General features: G+C 47.0%; 1 protein-coding gene across 1 annotated transcript; it reads left to right on the top strand.

The window, feature by feature from the left end:
• The first annotated feature begins 7,214 nt into the window (after positions 1–7,214).
• Positions 7,215–8,433, top strand: LOC117897999 (peptide tarsal-less AA). The gene has a single exon (XM_034807127.1). It carries the CDS (start codon positions 8,204–8,206, stop codon positions 8,300–8,302), a length of 99 nt encoding a protein of 32 aa, XP_034663018.1. The 5' UTR covers positions 7,215–8,203; the 3' UTR covers positions 8,303–8,433.
• Positions 8,434–14,191: the final 5,758 nt, after the last annotated feature.

The raw sequence follows: 14,191 nt of genomic DNA, 5'->3' as shown, positions 1-14,191 counted from the left end.
GTGTATCTACATGTGTCTAGCCATGTAGTATATCTGTGGCATGTATTTAATGAACTGGCAACATGTGTAGCATATTATTTACACAATTTAATGTATTTAAATGCAATTCTTTCTGCTGCCGCTGCCGGCACACCCCTTCCCCCCACACACAGCTCTCCCCCCCACACATTCACATGCCGTTGCCGGGTCGCCGGGCGTGTGCCACCAATACCAACGCAATGATGTAAGTATATGAAATGCGAATAGGTTCGCAGGATGTGCCGCAAGTGGCAGAGCCATTAAGTGGCGGCCAGAGCGGGGGCAGGGAGAGCTATCATCATCATCATCGCCGGCAGCGACAATGTGAGGGGTAGCAACCCCATGTCGACACGTTCGCCCATGCCACATTGTTCTCTCCTCCCCCCCCGCACCACCCCTCCACTCGAGTATCTGTATCTGTTGCTGTGTGTATGCTCGGTGGCCCCGGCATGTGTCTGGGCCAAAGTGCACCCCTCCACAGAGTGCTCCACTCGCCACACTCCACCCGCCCATCCACCCCAATTGTTGTATTTTTTTCTTTCTCCATTTTTCGTTCTTTTTTTCTCTGTGCCTGCTGTTTGTTGTTGTTGCTGGCACAGCTCGCAGGGGTACACATATTTATGTGTAGTACATATGTTTAGATTTGTTATTCATGCCATGTAATGGAGCTCAGGCACTCTGCTCTCTGTCGGTCCTGCCCCTGTCTGGATTTGTAAATGGCATTATGTGCCTTTGAGTACATGAGCCTGTGCTTTGGATTACTGCCCAGCCCTGCCCTGCCCTGCCCTACACAAACACAACAGAGCCAAGAGCGCTCTAAGCCCAAATCTCCTCTTATGTACACTCCCTCCCCCCCACAGTTGGGGGGAAGATACTCAGCAGCTCTGCTGGCACTCTGCCCTGCTGCTGCTCTGCTTAGGTTGAAAGCCAAATCAGGACGATAGTTATCTGCTCTGTACATATGTACAAGGCTTCGGCAGATAGGGGGGCAGCATACATTGTAGCAAGCTGATTTCCAAATGCTTTCTGTGTCTAAGCTTCGAATCATTTATTTGACGAGTGCACCACAAAGAGTGGCCAGTGGCCAAAGGGAGAGACATGTGCAAGCAGAAGTGCAGCCTCTCCGCTCTAGAACCCCGCTAACCGGACTCGCAACATTTGCCCCAAATTCGCTTTATGTTGAGTCTAATGCGCAGCTTTCACTTTCGTTGAGCCGCGGCGCTGGCAGACTGGCAACTGGCAGCTGGCAACTGGCATCAATAATAAAGCCATTTGGCTGCTAAACGTTCCGCTAAATGTTTGCCATAAACCGGCGCCAACATCATAAAAGCCAGGCAGCCCACAGCCTACAGTAGCAGAAGCCACAGCCAGGCAGGCAGGCAGGCAGGCAGTCCAGCAACGAAGAGCAGCGTAACGAAGGCAGAGAGCAATCGCAATCGCAATCGCAAGAGGTGAGACTAGAGACAAGAGAGAGATAGCTAGAGAGGGAGCGAGCGAGTGCGAGAGTGCAGAGAGGAGGAGCAAGTTCAAAAACCCCACCAGAAGACAAGCGACTATCATCATTGTGCTGTGAGCTGTGTGCTGCTGCTGCTGCTGGTGTGTTGCTATCTGGGTTTATTGTACTTTAAGCGTGCAGAGTTGCCAGGTCTAATTGCGCATCGGTGTGCGTGCAAACTCTGGCTCTGGCTGTATGAGGTGATAGTGCCGTGGCTGTGGCTGTGGCTGATGATGATGATGATGGTGGGCTCGTTGGCTGTGTCTCCGTGTCTATGAAAATGCAACGCTAACAATGTCCACAGCAGCTCTAATTGTTTGTCGTGATTCCGCTGCACTCTCTAGTGTATGATTGCAGCGTGTACGAGTATGTGTGTGTGTGTGTGCTATAATTTTATGACGCTTGAGTTAAATTTCAAAACATCAAAGTCTGCGTTCCAGCTCACAGCTCTCGCAGCTACCAAACAGAGGGTATCACAGGTATATTGGGTACTTCCACCATCCAAGTACTTGTAGGTAGATGCTGCATACTTTCAGGCGCACAATAAGCACACCTTCAGCCCCACCCAGCCAATCCCTCACTTAAGAGTCATCGCCTAGTCGTTACCCCACTTGGCAGCGTCTCGTACTTTTGCTGCGTTTGTTAATGAGGAAGGAAATCGCTCTAATTGGATGTCAACAAACATATTAAACGCAAACCGACAGACAGACTCTTGCACTTGTCTTCGCCCCCACACCATCCGTAATCCACCAGCCACCGATTCCCTCCCCCCGTGCGGATTGTGTGGGCAGTCGTTGGTCCGTTTCCGGAAACTTTTTCGCGATAAGTTAATTGTATCTGTCTCGCGAATTTGCAAACTTTAATTGAGAGAAATTGAGACTGCAATCGCGGGGATTGTGTGTGTGCCCAAGCCCATGGGCAAAGTGCCGCTTATTGATATATCCGGAGTCCCGGGGACCATCCGAAAAGCGAGTTGCAGTCGCAGCAAACACCAAATGTGGGGCCCAGAGAAATCATCACATTTCTCTTCTGCGAAGTTCATTCAACCTCGCCCCAGTGAACTTAGCTGAGGTTATTTTTACTTCCAAGCAGCTCTCCTCTTTGCTCTCCACCCTGGCTGTGTCTGCCTCATAGGCCAGGCCAACTGGTCGCAGCCGGAGCAACTGGTCTGGTCTCCCGGTCTTCAGTCTTCAGTCTTCAGTCTTCTGTCTCCAGTCTCTGGTTTCTGTTGCCAGAGCAGATTTATAGGGCCTGCTGCTGCTGCTGCTGGTCGGCCTCTGTTTTGCTTGGCTGCAGTTTCTGGTTGCTGTTTTGCTACTTTGCTTTGCTTCCTTATTGGGTGAAAATCGCGACAGCGCCATGGGACGACAGTCTCTGCGTTTGATTGCAAACAGATTGATTTGTCATCTGGCTTTTCCCACTCCCAGCACCCCAAATCGGAGCCTTGCTCTCAGAATGCGGCACCTTTGTTATGCATTGGCTTCTGTGTTGCATTGATCTAATGGCCATTGACTGTCTGGCCACACACTGTTCAATTATTAAATCAATAAGAGAGCTGCAGCGACACGCACTTTGGGGTACATTCGGATCGTATCTGAGCATCGGGCGTTGCAAGTGCCTGCCGCGAGATAATTATAATCTGCCCGCACCGCTCTGGCTGTTGTTGTTGTCACACATGCAAATCGCTGCTGAATTTCCACAGAACAGAGCGGCTGTCGATTTCCATAGCACCAAAGCTGGGTACAGGCAGAGATTCCGGCAGAGTTGTTCCATGTACTTCTTGTTACCGGCTCTGGCTCTGGCTCTGGCTGTGGCTCTGTTTTTCATAAATAATTTTGCGTAAGCTGCTGCGCCGCCAGCCACATGGTGAAAGATGCCAAGACCGCTTACGTGCCAGGCAGCAGCAGCATCAATATCACACTGCCATATGGATACAGCGAGGAGAGTATCTGCAAGCAGGCCAATGACCGTTTGACCGCAGTGATCGGTGATCGGCATTCCATACGTCCATCCACATCCATATGTAGATTCTGTCGCTAAGTTTGTTTAGATATGTGTGCCATTAACGGGTAATGCTCCTTCGCTGTAGCGGATCTCGGCACACTTACCTAATATCCTGGCCAGCACTTTCATTGAGTTTCGGCAAATCGCCGTTGGCTGAAACACACAAAGACCGAGAGACTGAGAGACAGAGAGACAGCGCGACAGATAGATCGCCAAGCGATTTGCATTCTGTTGTCTACGTCAACGCCAGTGCGTCTGTTATGAACCAATCTAGAGTCCAGCGTTTACCATATTCAGTTCTCAGATAGAGCTGTTTAGCATATTCTTCAGTCATTACAAGCGAAACAAAATACGTGGACGGGCCGCGCAGAGAACGTGGACTGAGGCTGGCACTTGGGACGGGGCACTGGCCACTGGCCACTGGCCACTGGGACCGCTTCAGATGGCATTTCGGATGCTGCGGGTGTTTGGAAATCAAAGAAAAGTTCCATCACAGTCACGTTTGCTTGATTTAATTCTCTCCGACCAAATCTGGAGTAAAAGTTCACACAGTAATTTATACGGGTTGCCCCAGAGCACGTGGATCACAACGACTGTTCGCAATGGGGAAATGGCTGCGGCGCGTCTACGATTTGGTGTGGATAGGGATCCTTAAGTGAAGGTGTAACTATGGCATGACTTGTTCTAGAATGTTCTCGGGTAGTGCTGACTGGCAATGAGAGGTGAGAGCAATTTGGAAGGTATTTCAAAAGCAATTGAAGGAATTTTGAGATAAATTACAGAAAGTCAAATAATTTCTTGAAATAGAAATTCTGTATTTATGATTCCCTTCTTTGCCAATATTTATTAAATAAGAATTATGTTGATAAGAAGGAAATGCTAGAACCATAATCTAAGCATCCTCTCTCTTAGGAGTGGAGCTTAAGGGTTATGTATCAGATAATAATCCTTGAGTTTGCATGAAAAGTATCATCAAATATTATGAAATGTAAAATATATTTATGATTAAATTATATGATCCTTTAATGTAATAATAATTATTTTATTTCACCATAGAGATAAAGAATTGTTCATGAAGGTAGAGATTTGTAGAATTATCTCACTTTGAGGTAAGCAAAGCTGCCTCAAGCAGATGCACAGCTCCAAGCCTATAGCCACTTTTGTTTGAACATCTAGCAACTTCTTCGCTTCCCAAACTCAAGTTCCATCCAGAAAGATCCACCCAGGCTATGTGGGTCAACTAGATCCACAACTAACAGTTAGCTGTGTCAACTTTTGTGCCGCGTGGAGCTAATTACAAGTGTCAAGCAAGCGGTACAGGAGTGGAGCCAGCTGGGCGGAGTGGCAGCGGTGCAGCAGAGCTCGAGGAGCACGACTGGGACTGCTGGCGACTGTCAACAAGAGCCACACAACTCTGGGCAGCAACAATAACAAGTTTCTGGCATTGCAATTTATGAAAAACAAACAGAAAATTGGCAACAGCAAAAAAGTGCAGCCACTGCATGGCCAAGTCCAAGAGCGACCAAAGTCAGCGGAAAATACTGTTAAATGTGCACAAACCGAAAAACACACAAGAGCCACACACAAGCCAAAAACGTCGGAACATTGACCCAAATTTTTACAACATTTTCCAAGACCGTTTTTGGTTTTTTTTCTGCGTCTGTCTGTCGGTTTTTTGGAGGTTTGGGCCCTCGGCAAACATTGCATAAGTAAGGAGTCCGCTGCAGCAGCCGTCCAGGGCTCCCCCCCTACAGGAAGAATTGAATTGATCGAATTACTAAGCAAAGGCGGCGGCAGGGAAAGTGAATGACTGATAGATGGAGAGGGAGAGGGAGAGGGAGAGGGGCTGGGGCCCAGAGAGCAGGAGTCTGACAGTTGTGCCAACAAATGTTTGGCTGTGGCACGTGGCCGGGACAAAAGGTGCGCTAAGCGGAAAGGAAAGGAATGGAAAATGAAAACTGAAAACTGAAAACCCAAACGATGCATAACGAATTCGATAAAAAGCAAAAACTGTTTGAAAAGTGAAAATGCAAAGCGGAAGCGCCAAAATGCAGCCGGGGATCCGAGTTCGCATCCGGGGCAGGCCCTCAAAGGTACCACTCGCTGGGGCATTAGCGGGCTCCCAATCCCACGCCAGGTAAGACAAATAGCTTAACGGAACAGCACAGCAAATAGACTGATGGAAGATGGAATTTCCTATTACAGAAAAAACAACAGTTGTTTGGGGTATTAAATGTAAGAGAAATATTCTAGAAATAATAGTACTAAAAGTCTTAGATCTCTAGAAAATAGTTCCTCAAATGAGTGACGTCTCCCCATCCTTTACTCCCTCCTTATGACCCGTGCCAAAGGCTTGTGCCGATCATCTTACAGCATCGAGTGCCCTTCAAGGTCATGCTCCGACCCGTGCCAAAGGGTTCGTTGGCTGCTGGCGCAGCTCGCGCCGCTCCTCAATCGAATAATCATTTGTGTCGCTGTGCCGGAAGTCCTGCTCTGAGTTTTTTACGTCGCTGTAATAAAACGAAAGGATTTATATTTCCCATTGTGCCTGCAGATGACACACATCTTGTACATCAGCCACCGCCGTCTGTCGCCCTCAACAGCTGACTTGTCACGGTCCTGCGTGTCCAATTTTGGGCCAAAAACTGGCAAATTCTGCAACATTTTCGAGAAGTTTTTTGTGCTGCTGCTGATTATATCGACTCTGCTGGATGGGACTGGCACTGGGTCTGCCTTTGGGTGTCGCATTTCGCGGAAGCAACCGTCGCCTGCTGACTCATGCCCCGAGCATCGTTTATCCTTTTTATGAGTTGGCAGTTGCGGCTTAAGCCGTTTGAGTTGGCCCTGGCTTAGGCTACCGCAAATGTCACATAAAGTGGGCAGTGGCCGTCGCGCCGCCAGGCTCAAAGACCATTAATTTGGGACTTATGCCACGTAAGGATATTAGCATTTTGGCAAGGATTCCTGCCCGGTCTCTGTTTGAGCAGCGGCGACAGTGTAAATCCGGCATGCCTAGCATGTCTATTTGCAGGGCTACTTGTTGTGGCCCGAGCTAAGCGCATTTGGCACAGTCATGGCCAGGAGAGGGTACATCAATTAGCCCAGAACCAAGAGCCAAATGTGGGTGGAGCCTCCGTCTCAGGATGATCGTAAGAACGGCAAGAGCGGGAGCACCAATAGGCGAGAAGGACTACCTGCGCAGGTACTCAAAAGGTAGAAGCGAAGTAGGATCGCTGCCCAAAGGAACATCGAAGAACCCACACACACACAGACAGACTCCTCGGGCAGCGAGAATAACGAGGGCACTCGATCGTGTCGCAGTTCGAGCCAAAACAGCTGTTTCTTGAATGAAATCCAAGCGGCTGCGAGAGCTGCGCTGCCTTCGTTGGAAAGGTACGAAGAGCGCCGCTGCTACACTCTGGTTCTCCCTCTCTCCAGCCATCTCACCTGGAGCTCACATGAATGAAAACGTCGCGCGTCGCTCTCTTGCTGGCTCGCTCTCTCCGGCAGCCGAGCTGCTAAGAGCACAAACTAAGAGCAGCGCACCTGCCAGCTATCGCTCTCTTTTGCACTCGCTCTCCCCACTGCCGCTGCCGCTGCTGCTGTTGCTCCCGCTCTCCGAGCAGCGCGCTGCTGACGTCGTCGCCGTCGCCAGCCGTCGAGCATTTAAGCTTACGGCTCGACGAAAATCAAATCAAAATATCGACAACGTTCGAGAGTGCAAGATCAGCCACCAGCTCCGGCAGTAATCGCAACAGCAACAGCCACTGGCAGCCCACAAACAGCCAAAAAGTCCGCAGATTTTCACGTAACATTCAGTTAAAACTAAAAGAAATTCTTTTAAAACAAATTGAAAGATTTTCCGAGTCAACTTTAAACGTGAAACACGCGTCGCTGAGACCCTTAAAAGCCACCAAACAAATCAAACAATCAAAAAAAGGCTGTCAGCCGCTTATTAATAAACAATAAAGACAATCCAACAAAAGTATTTAATGGATTTTAAGTGTCAGTGACTCTTCCACACAAAAACTATAGACCAACAACAACAACAACAACAAAAAAGAGCCAAAACACACACACACGCGACGCTGTATAATCAGCCAAGAAAAACCCAGCGACACTGTCCACTGTTGGTGATAATAAAAGAACTTACAACAACAGCAGCAAAGTCCACAGGCCCAAGAGAACCAGTATAAAGTTCAATATAAATGGTATATAAGCAGACAAACATAAGGTTGATTTAAATTAAACAAAGGAGGAGATCACCAGCCAGACTTTGTTCGGTTTGTCATTCGAGTATTTTTGGTACATAAACGGCATACAAATGGCAGCCTACTTGGATCCCACTGGCCAGTACTGAGACGAGAAGGAAGAACAGAAAATCTGCAAAATTTCATCACACTCTACCCCGCATAAACATTACCAAGACATAACCATGGCTGCCTATCTGGATCCCACTGGTCAATACTGAAGAAGAGCTATCAACAGATAGAGCCAACAAATATTATTCATCGCATAAGAAATCTTTTACAAATCAAACTCAAAATGTCTCTCGCTTTGGACCCCACTGGCACCTATTAAGCCACCAAGCCACAAGCTACATCTCCAGCCCACAAATACCCGGCTGTAAAGTAAATCAAGCAACACTTTTCGCTGCGTAAGAAGAGCTACAGAAAATCAGACAAAATGCTGGATCCCACAGGAACCTACCGTCGACCACGCGACACAAACGAGACGCGCCAGAAGCGGCGACAGGACTGCCTAGATCCCACCGGGCAGTACTAAGGATCAACATCCAAAACATAAACATCAACCCCATACCGCCTTTGCCTTATTCACCAGATTCTGGGCATGATTGGGGGCGCGCGCTGGTTACGCGTGCGTGGCCGCGAGGAGACTTCCAGCTGTCGGCGCCGGAGAAAGTGCGGCCATCGCGGCAGGATGGGATCGGGATCCACAGAACTTTGAACTTTTGTATTTATGTAGTTTTTTTTGTATAATTACCATAACTATTATATATTAACTATTTATTATCATATTATTTAATGCAAATATTGTTCATTGCTGTTCACAAAAACAAACGCACACAAAAAGCGGAAGAACCAACCGTCTATCCTACCATATCACCCATATATGTTATGTACCTAATATATTCATCGGTTATACTTGTATGGGAAAAAAACTATGCAAAAAGTATTAAATTTAGTGTCATATTTCAAGAGCAAGCTTCATTTTGTTTAAACCACATCTATTATTTATTGCAAACAATTTTTAATGTTCGTTCGTTCACTTCTGCTACGTTTCTCTCATGCATTACCATGCTCACATTTTGTTTGAATATTCTGTACGTCGGAGCACAACAAATTTGTTTAGATCGTAAGAATATTAAGCTATTTATATATCCACACATTCGACAAGCATCCTCCTCCCCCCCAATACCCCATTTAGGCACTCACAAAAACCACCCATACAAATATAATATTAAAAGAAAAACATATTTAAAACAGAAAATTCCAAATGCATTTATTATTGAAAGCCCCAACCCATGGCGTCTTGGCTGCTGGTCCTCCAGTATGGGTCCGGCATGAGTCTCTCCTCTGCCAGAGGCGTACAAAATTGTCGCATTAAATTACAAGATTTTTCCAGGCCCACAATCTCGCTCTCTTTCGCTCTGCCTCGCTCTGGGGGCCCTGCCTTGGACAAATTGCTGCCGGGGGGCGCATAAAATATGATTTTCCAAACGGCCAGCGCATATTTGATGAATCTGTGGGCATTAATTAATGTCACTGGGCGGTCGCCGCCGCCCGGACTGCCTCAAATGATCAATAAAGATTGAGAAAGCCAAGACTGATGTGAGAAGAGAAGAGAGGAGAATCTCCTGTGGAAAAGTGCAATAAGCCATATGCAGTGCTAATGCGGAAGTAAAAGTTCAATGTTCGTTTGTGCTCCACAAGTGATTAGGTCAATAATGGCACAGCAACAACAAAGCAGCCAGCGAAACAAGAACAGCAACAACTGAGAACTGCATTGGCATTCTGAGAGCAAGCACAGAGCAGCTGAGAGAGGAGAGCAAAAGCTCTACTCAGCGCGCTCTCAGCAAGTTTTTCCAGCAGGAAGTACACCACGGAGTGAGAGAGAGAGAGAGCGCGAGAGAGCGGCAGCCGCCAGACGACGCGGATATGCGAGCAGCATGCATGGCGCTATTAATAGACAGACAAACACACACACAGCCACACATTAGCTTAGCTTTTCAGTATGAAGTTCAGGGAAATCCACTCGCAGTCGGAGCCACTCGCTCGGCGTCTGTCAGCTGATCGCGCCAAGGTTGCTCCACGATGACGTCGCTCCTAACGGAAAGCTTTCCCAGGCAGCATTGAAAATGCAATTAAATGATCATCTCATCCCATCATCCCAACTCGATCGCCGGGCGATCGCTTTCGGTGATTATCTTGGATCAGGCAGATAAATATTTATGTAGAGACATTTTCGTATACATATTCCCAGGCCCACACGAGTTGACCCAGTTAACTTGTTGCTGGATTCATTCATATCGCTTACAGCCCCACAGACAGACTCGCACACGAGCAGCCAAAAAGCGTTTCGGCATAACCGCAAGCAGAACTTTCTAAGTGAAAGTTGACTTGGCCTGGCCTGGGAGGAGGAAGCTACTAGAAAATACTGCCACAGCGCCTGGACGATCGTCTGACGATCTGTCTGCGACTCCAACTCTGACTCTCAGTCAGCCAGAGGCGGCAACGGGATGACTCCCGACGTTTCGTCCCACCAGCTACAGCGCACGGCACAAGGCACACGGCACTGGCCCCACACACTCTCTCACGTTATAACTTGACCTACATTTCGCCAAGACAATAACAGCGACAAAAACAAGCAACAAAATACATAAAAAACAAATTTAATACTCAATCACACACACGCACACACATGCTACACACACTCAAAGGCTGAGAAAAGAAAAAGCAAGAAATTTCCAACGGTACATGGGCTGGTGCCTGGCTGGGACTGATGAAGCGACAGGCAGGGCTTCGGCAGAGGCGTAGGCAGAGGGAGAGGCGCAGGCAGAGGCCTCTTTCTCTCCGCCCCATGGTGGGATTTCGGAGGGGGGCGCTCAAAAACTTATTATCGTAAAATTGATTTCATTGAAGTTGTCGAGTCGATCGATGTCTTCGTCATCGGCCTGACCGAAGCTTTTGCACGAAGCCTCTTGTAGCTGTACATATGTATGTACATATGTATATGAAGCGTATGTACATACGAGTATCTTCTTTTTTGGTACATTTCGTTTATGTATTTTAATAATTAGGCGAAAGGTGAATAAACTCATTGGCCTGATGCCGCTGTCGCTGCTGTCGCTGTCGCTGCCTCTGCTGCCCTGTGTTTAATTTACACATTTTTGTAAAAGAAATCGACTCAGCGGACTGCAGCCCGTGGGGCTGGATGGAGACCATATTGGAAAATGCTAGAAGACACCCTAGAAAATAGAAAGCGACACATGTCTCTAAAGATCTTTCATTAAAATCGGTTTTGGCAGATTACAAATTATGGAAAATCCTGCAGAAAATAATATATGAAAAAATGCTTGAAGAATATCAGGATATGCATTCAAAATCAAAGTAGGAAATGGAAGAATTACTTTTTGATTGCTTTTTAGGAATAATAATTCAATCTTTAATGGAAAATGTGCCAGAAAATGTTCAAAACTTGCAAACAAAACTTTTACTTTTAATCACTATTTTACTTAATATCTGTTTGAATCTCAGATCCCTTCTAAAGGGAACCCCACACTTGCATTCGAGTAAAATCCATGAGCAGCCAGCAAAAGCTTCGCCTCTACCGCTGGTGTTTTCCCTTGGACAAACAACAATAGCAACAACGAGTTAAATCGAAAGATAAACAACCAGCGGCAGGCACTCTCACTGCTTACGGGCTTTCAGCGCAAAAGGTCAATGACATGCTCCAATTTTCGGGCAGATAGCAGCATCGCATCTGGTGTATGGCTCTTCCTCGCTTTCCGTTTTCAAAGTAAACAGCCAGCACCCAATGAAGACGAGAGCGATAGAGGTGGTGTGCCTCAAGAGCAATGGAACGGAGAGAAACAGCAGCGAAAACGAATTCAATTCACTTTCTATTCCAATGAAAAATCGCTCAAAGCTTTGGCGGCTCAAAGTCAACAACAGTAACAACGAAAGTGGTAGACCAACAACAACAACCACCAGCAGGCACTTTGCTCTTGGTCTTGGACAGTCGTACAATCCATTGATCTTCAACAGCGTCGTCAGCGCCGTCGTTGAAGTCGCTTTCAAGTGGGGTAAACAACGGAGCACGCCTCATTAATGGAGGCGGTGGGGACCCCAGCCAGCAGCAGCAGCAGCACCAACAACTTGTACAATTTGAAAGCGACTCCAAAACTAACGTTTCTTATTGCTGTTGCTGCTGTTGTTGTTGTTTGGCTTTAACGGTTTCCGTTTTTTGTGTGTTGGCTGTTTGTTCAGGCAACATCCAATCCAATCCACAGCCAGCAGCAGCTGCCACCGCCACCGTCGCCACATTTGTTGTTCATTTGAATATCTAGTGAAAATTTCACCCTGACAAGTGCCTTTTGTTATATATTATTCAGTTTCAGTTTCAGTTTCGGTTTCATCTCCCGGCTTGGTTGGTGCCCTGAAAAATATGAGAGTTTCCCCTAATTTGCAAACATATTTTTGTGTTGTTTTGCCAAAAGAGAGAAGAAAAATAGTTGGCATATTTGGTTAGTTGTTTGTTGGTTGTTGTCGCATAGCTATCGGACGATTCACGTGCCAAATGTTGCATTTCGTCTTAATTTGCGATTAGTCATGAGTCCGTGGTCTTGATTCGGAGTCAACAGGGCGTATGCGCAATATTCGCATTAAATGGGTCGCCTCGACGCATAGATTGACCGAATCCATTAAGTGAGTGGCTGCCGAGGGGGTTTTTCCTAGCATTAAGCCAAGACTTTGGCCAGCAGCCAAATGCAAGTAAGTGCAAGAACCAGGCAAGACTAAGGGCCAGCGACTTAATAGGCCAACAGGCCAAAAAACACTCAGGAGGCACGTACAGCCAACTGCCTGACTCTTGATGGGAGTTGCATGGAAAAGCGCAAAATGAAAAGTGAAAAGTTTTGCCTGCGCTGGCAGCTCTCCACATTTATTGTCGTGGATGTCTTGGACTTGGTTTTGCCAATTGCAAATTACGTGCCATAAAAGTCAACTGACTGACGTTGGTGTAGGCAGCAGCTCCAGCAGCAGCAGACCGACCCCCGTGCAGAGCCCCGTTTCCCGTTCCCATTTCAGGCAGTGTCCAAGCGAGTGGCCAAGCACCCACTCACGCCCCAACTGCCAGCGAAGCGCTCCCCCCGGTGCCCACAGTCTCGAGTGCAAACTCGCACTTTCACGTCTAATGCCAAAACACGTTGCAATTTTCATTGCTTGGCACTGACTTTAGCCTGACTGTTGGCCAAGTCCAAGTTAACCGATTTGCGCATGAAAAATAACTAAATGTTTGTGTACTTTGCAGGGAGACTGAGAGCGAGCTGCCGCTGTCGCTGCCTCTGCTATCAGTGACGTCAGCACCCGAGGGGCACCTGTGCAAACGCCACCGAATTGCGTAAGCAGCGCAGCATCAGCATCACGCTACCCGCACCGCCCACTCGCACAAAGATTGTGTAATAAGGCACATGACAATTAATTAATATCAACCCAAAACGCACGCGCCTACAGCACAAACAGCAAAAATATGCCAAAAAAACAAAAACAAAACAAGCAAAAAGCAGCCAAAATGGGTTGGAAAGAGGCAAAGTACTTGGCATTTGCGACAATTCAATTAAAAAACTATTATTACACATAAGTTTACGACGAATTTGAAGCACTTGGAATGGGTTGTAGCGAATTTGGGCAAACATTTGTGGCAGCAAAGAGAGGGAAGAGAGTTCTAGCTGAAGGTAAATGTGAGTCTTGCAAATTTGGGAGCTCTTCATTAATAACTCATGCTAATCGGCTACCTTTGGTTTATTTACGGCATGTAAGTCCCTGCCTATTACAACAATTAAACTTCCTTTAAGAGCATTAACTCTTCGACGCGTTGGGCATGTCAAAAATATCTTCATAATTATTTTATGGTGTGTAAAAATGATCAAAGTGTTTGGGCAAACCAACAAAACGAAAAAATATAATAAAAAAAAAATGAAAAAAAACAAACTCCCCAGTTTGGAGCTTCCCAAGACGATAAACGAAACGTGAGCTGGCCGAGACACACACACACACACACTCACCCACAAGCAGACACTACGACTGGTACCTGTGCGTGTATTTGTGTTTGTTTGGTACACCTGTCAGGTGAGGCTCTTGGCTGTGTGTTGTTGCTGTGCCTGAAGCTGAAACCAATCCATCTAGCGCCTCTATCAGCATAACAATTAAGCTTAAAGGCTTTTTTGCATGGTGGCCGCCGGGTCCCCAAAATGGGATTATTCACACTTGATTAGAGGCATGTGAAAATGTCGTTTTATGGCGAGTGCGGTGGTGGGGGGTGCAACCTGCATGCAGCTATCAAAATTCATTCAAAATAAACAGCAGGTCTGCCTGTCTGGGCTACGTGACAATAATTTCGCTCCCAGACAGAGATCTCAACTAATATTTAAAT

This window comes from Drosophila subobscura, chromosome O (genome assembly GCF_008121235.1).
Source record: "Drosophila subobscura isolate 14011-0131.10 chromosome O, UCBerk_Dsub_1.0, whole genome shotgun sequence".
In the NCBI taxonomy this organism is placed as follows: domain Eukaryota; kingdom Metazoa; phylum Arthropoda; class Insecta; order Diptera; family Drosophilidae; genus Drosophila; species Drosophila subobscura.
Note: the sequence above shows the minus strand (reverse complement) of the source record. Positions and strands in the feature narration are given on the sequence as shown.

Coding starts and splice junctions, on each gene's coding strand:
- LOC117897999 (XM_034807127.1), top strand. CDS start 8,204: ATGCTGGATCCCACAGGAACCTACCGTCGACCACGCGACACAAACGAG.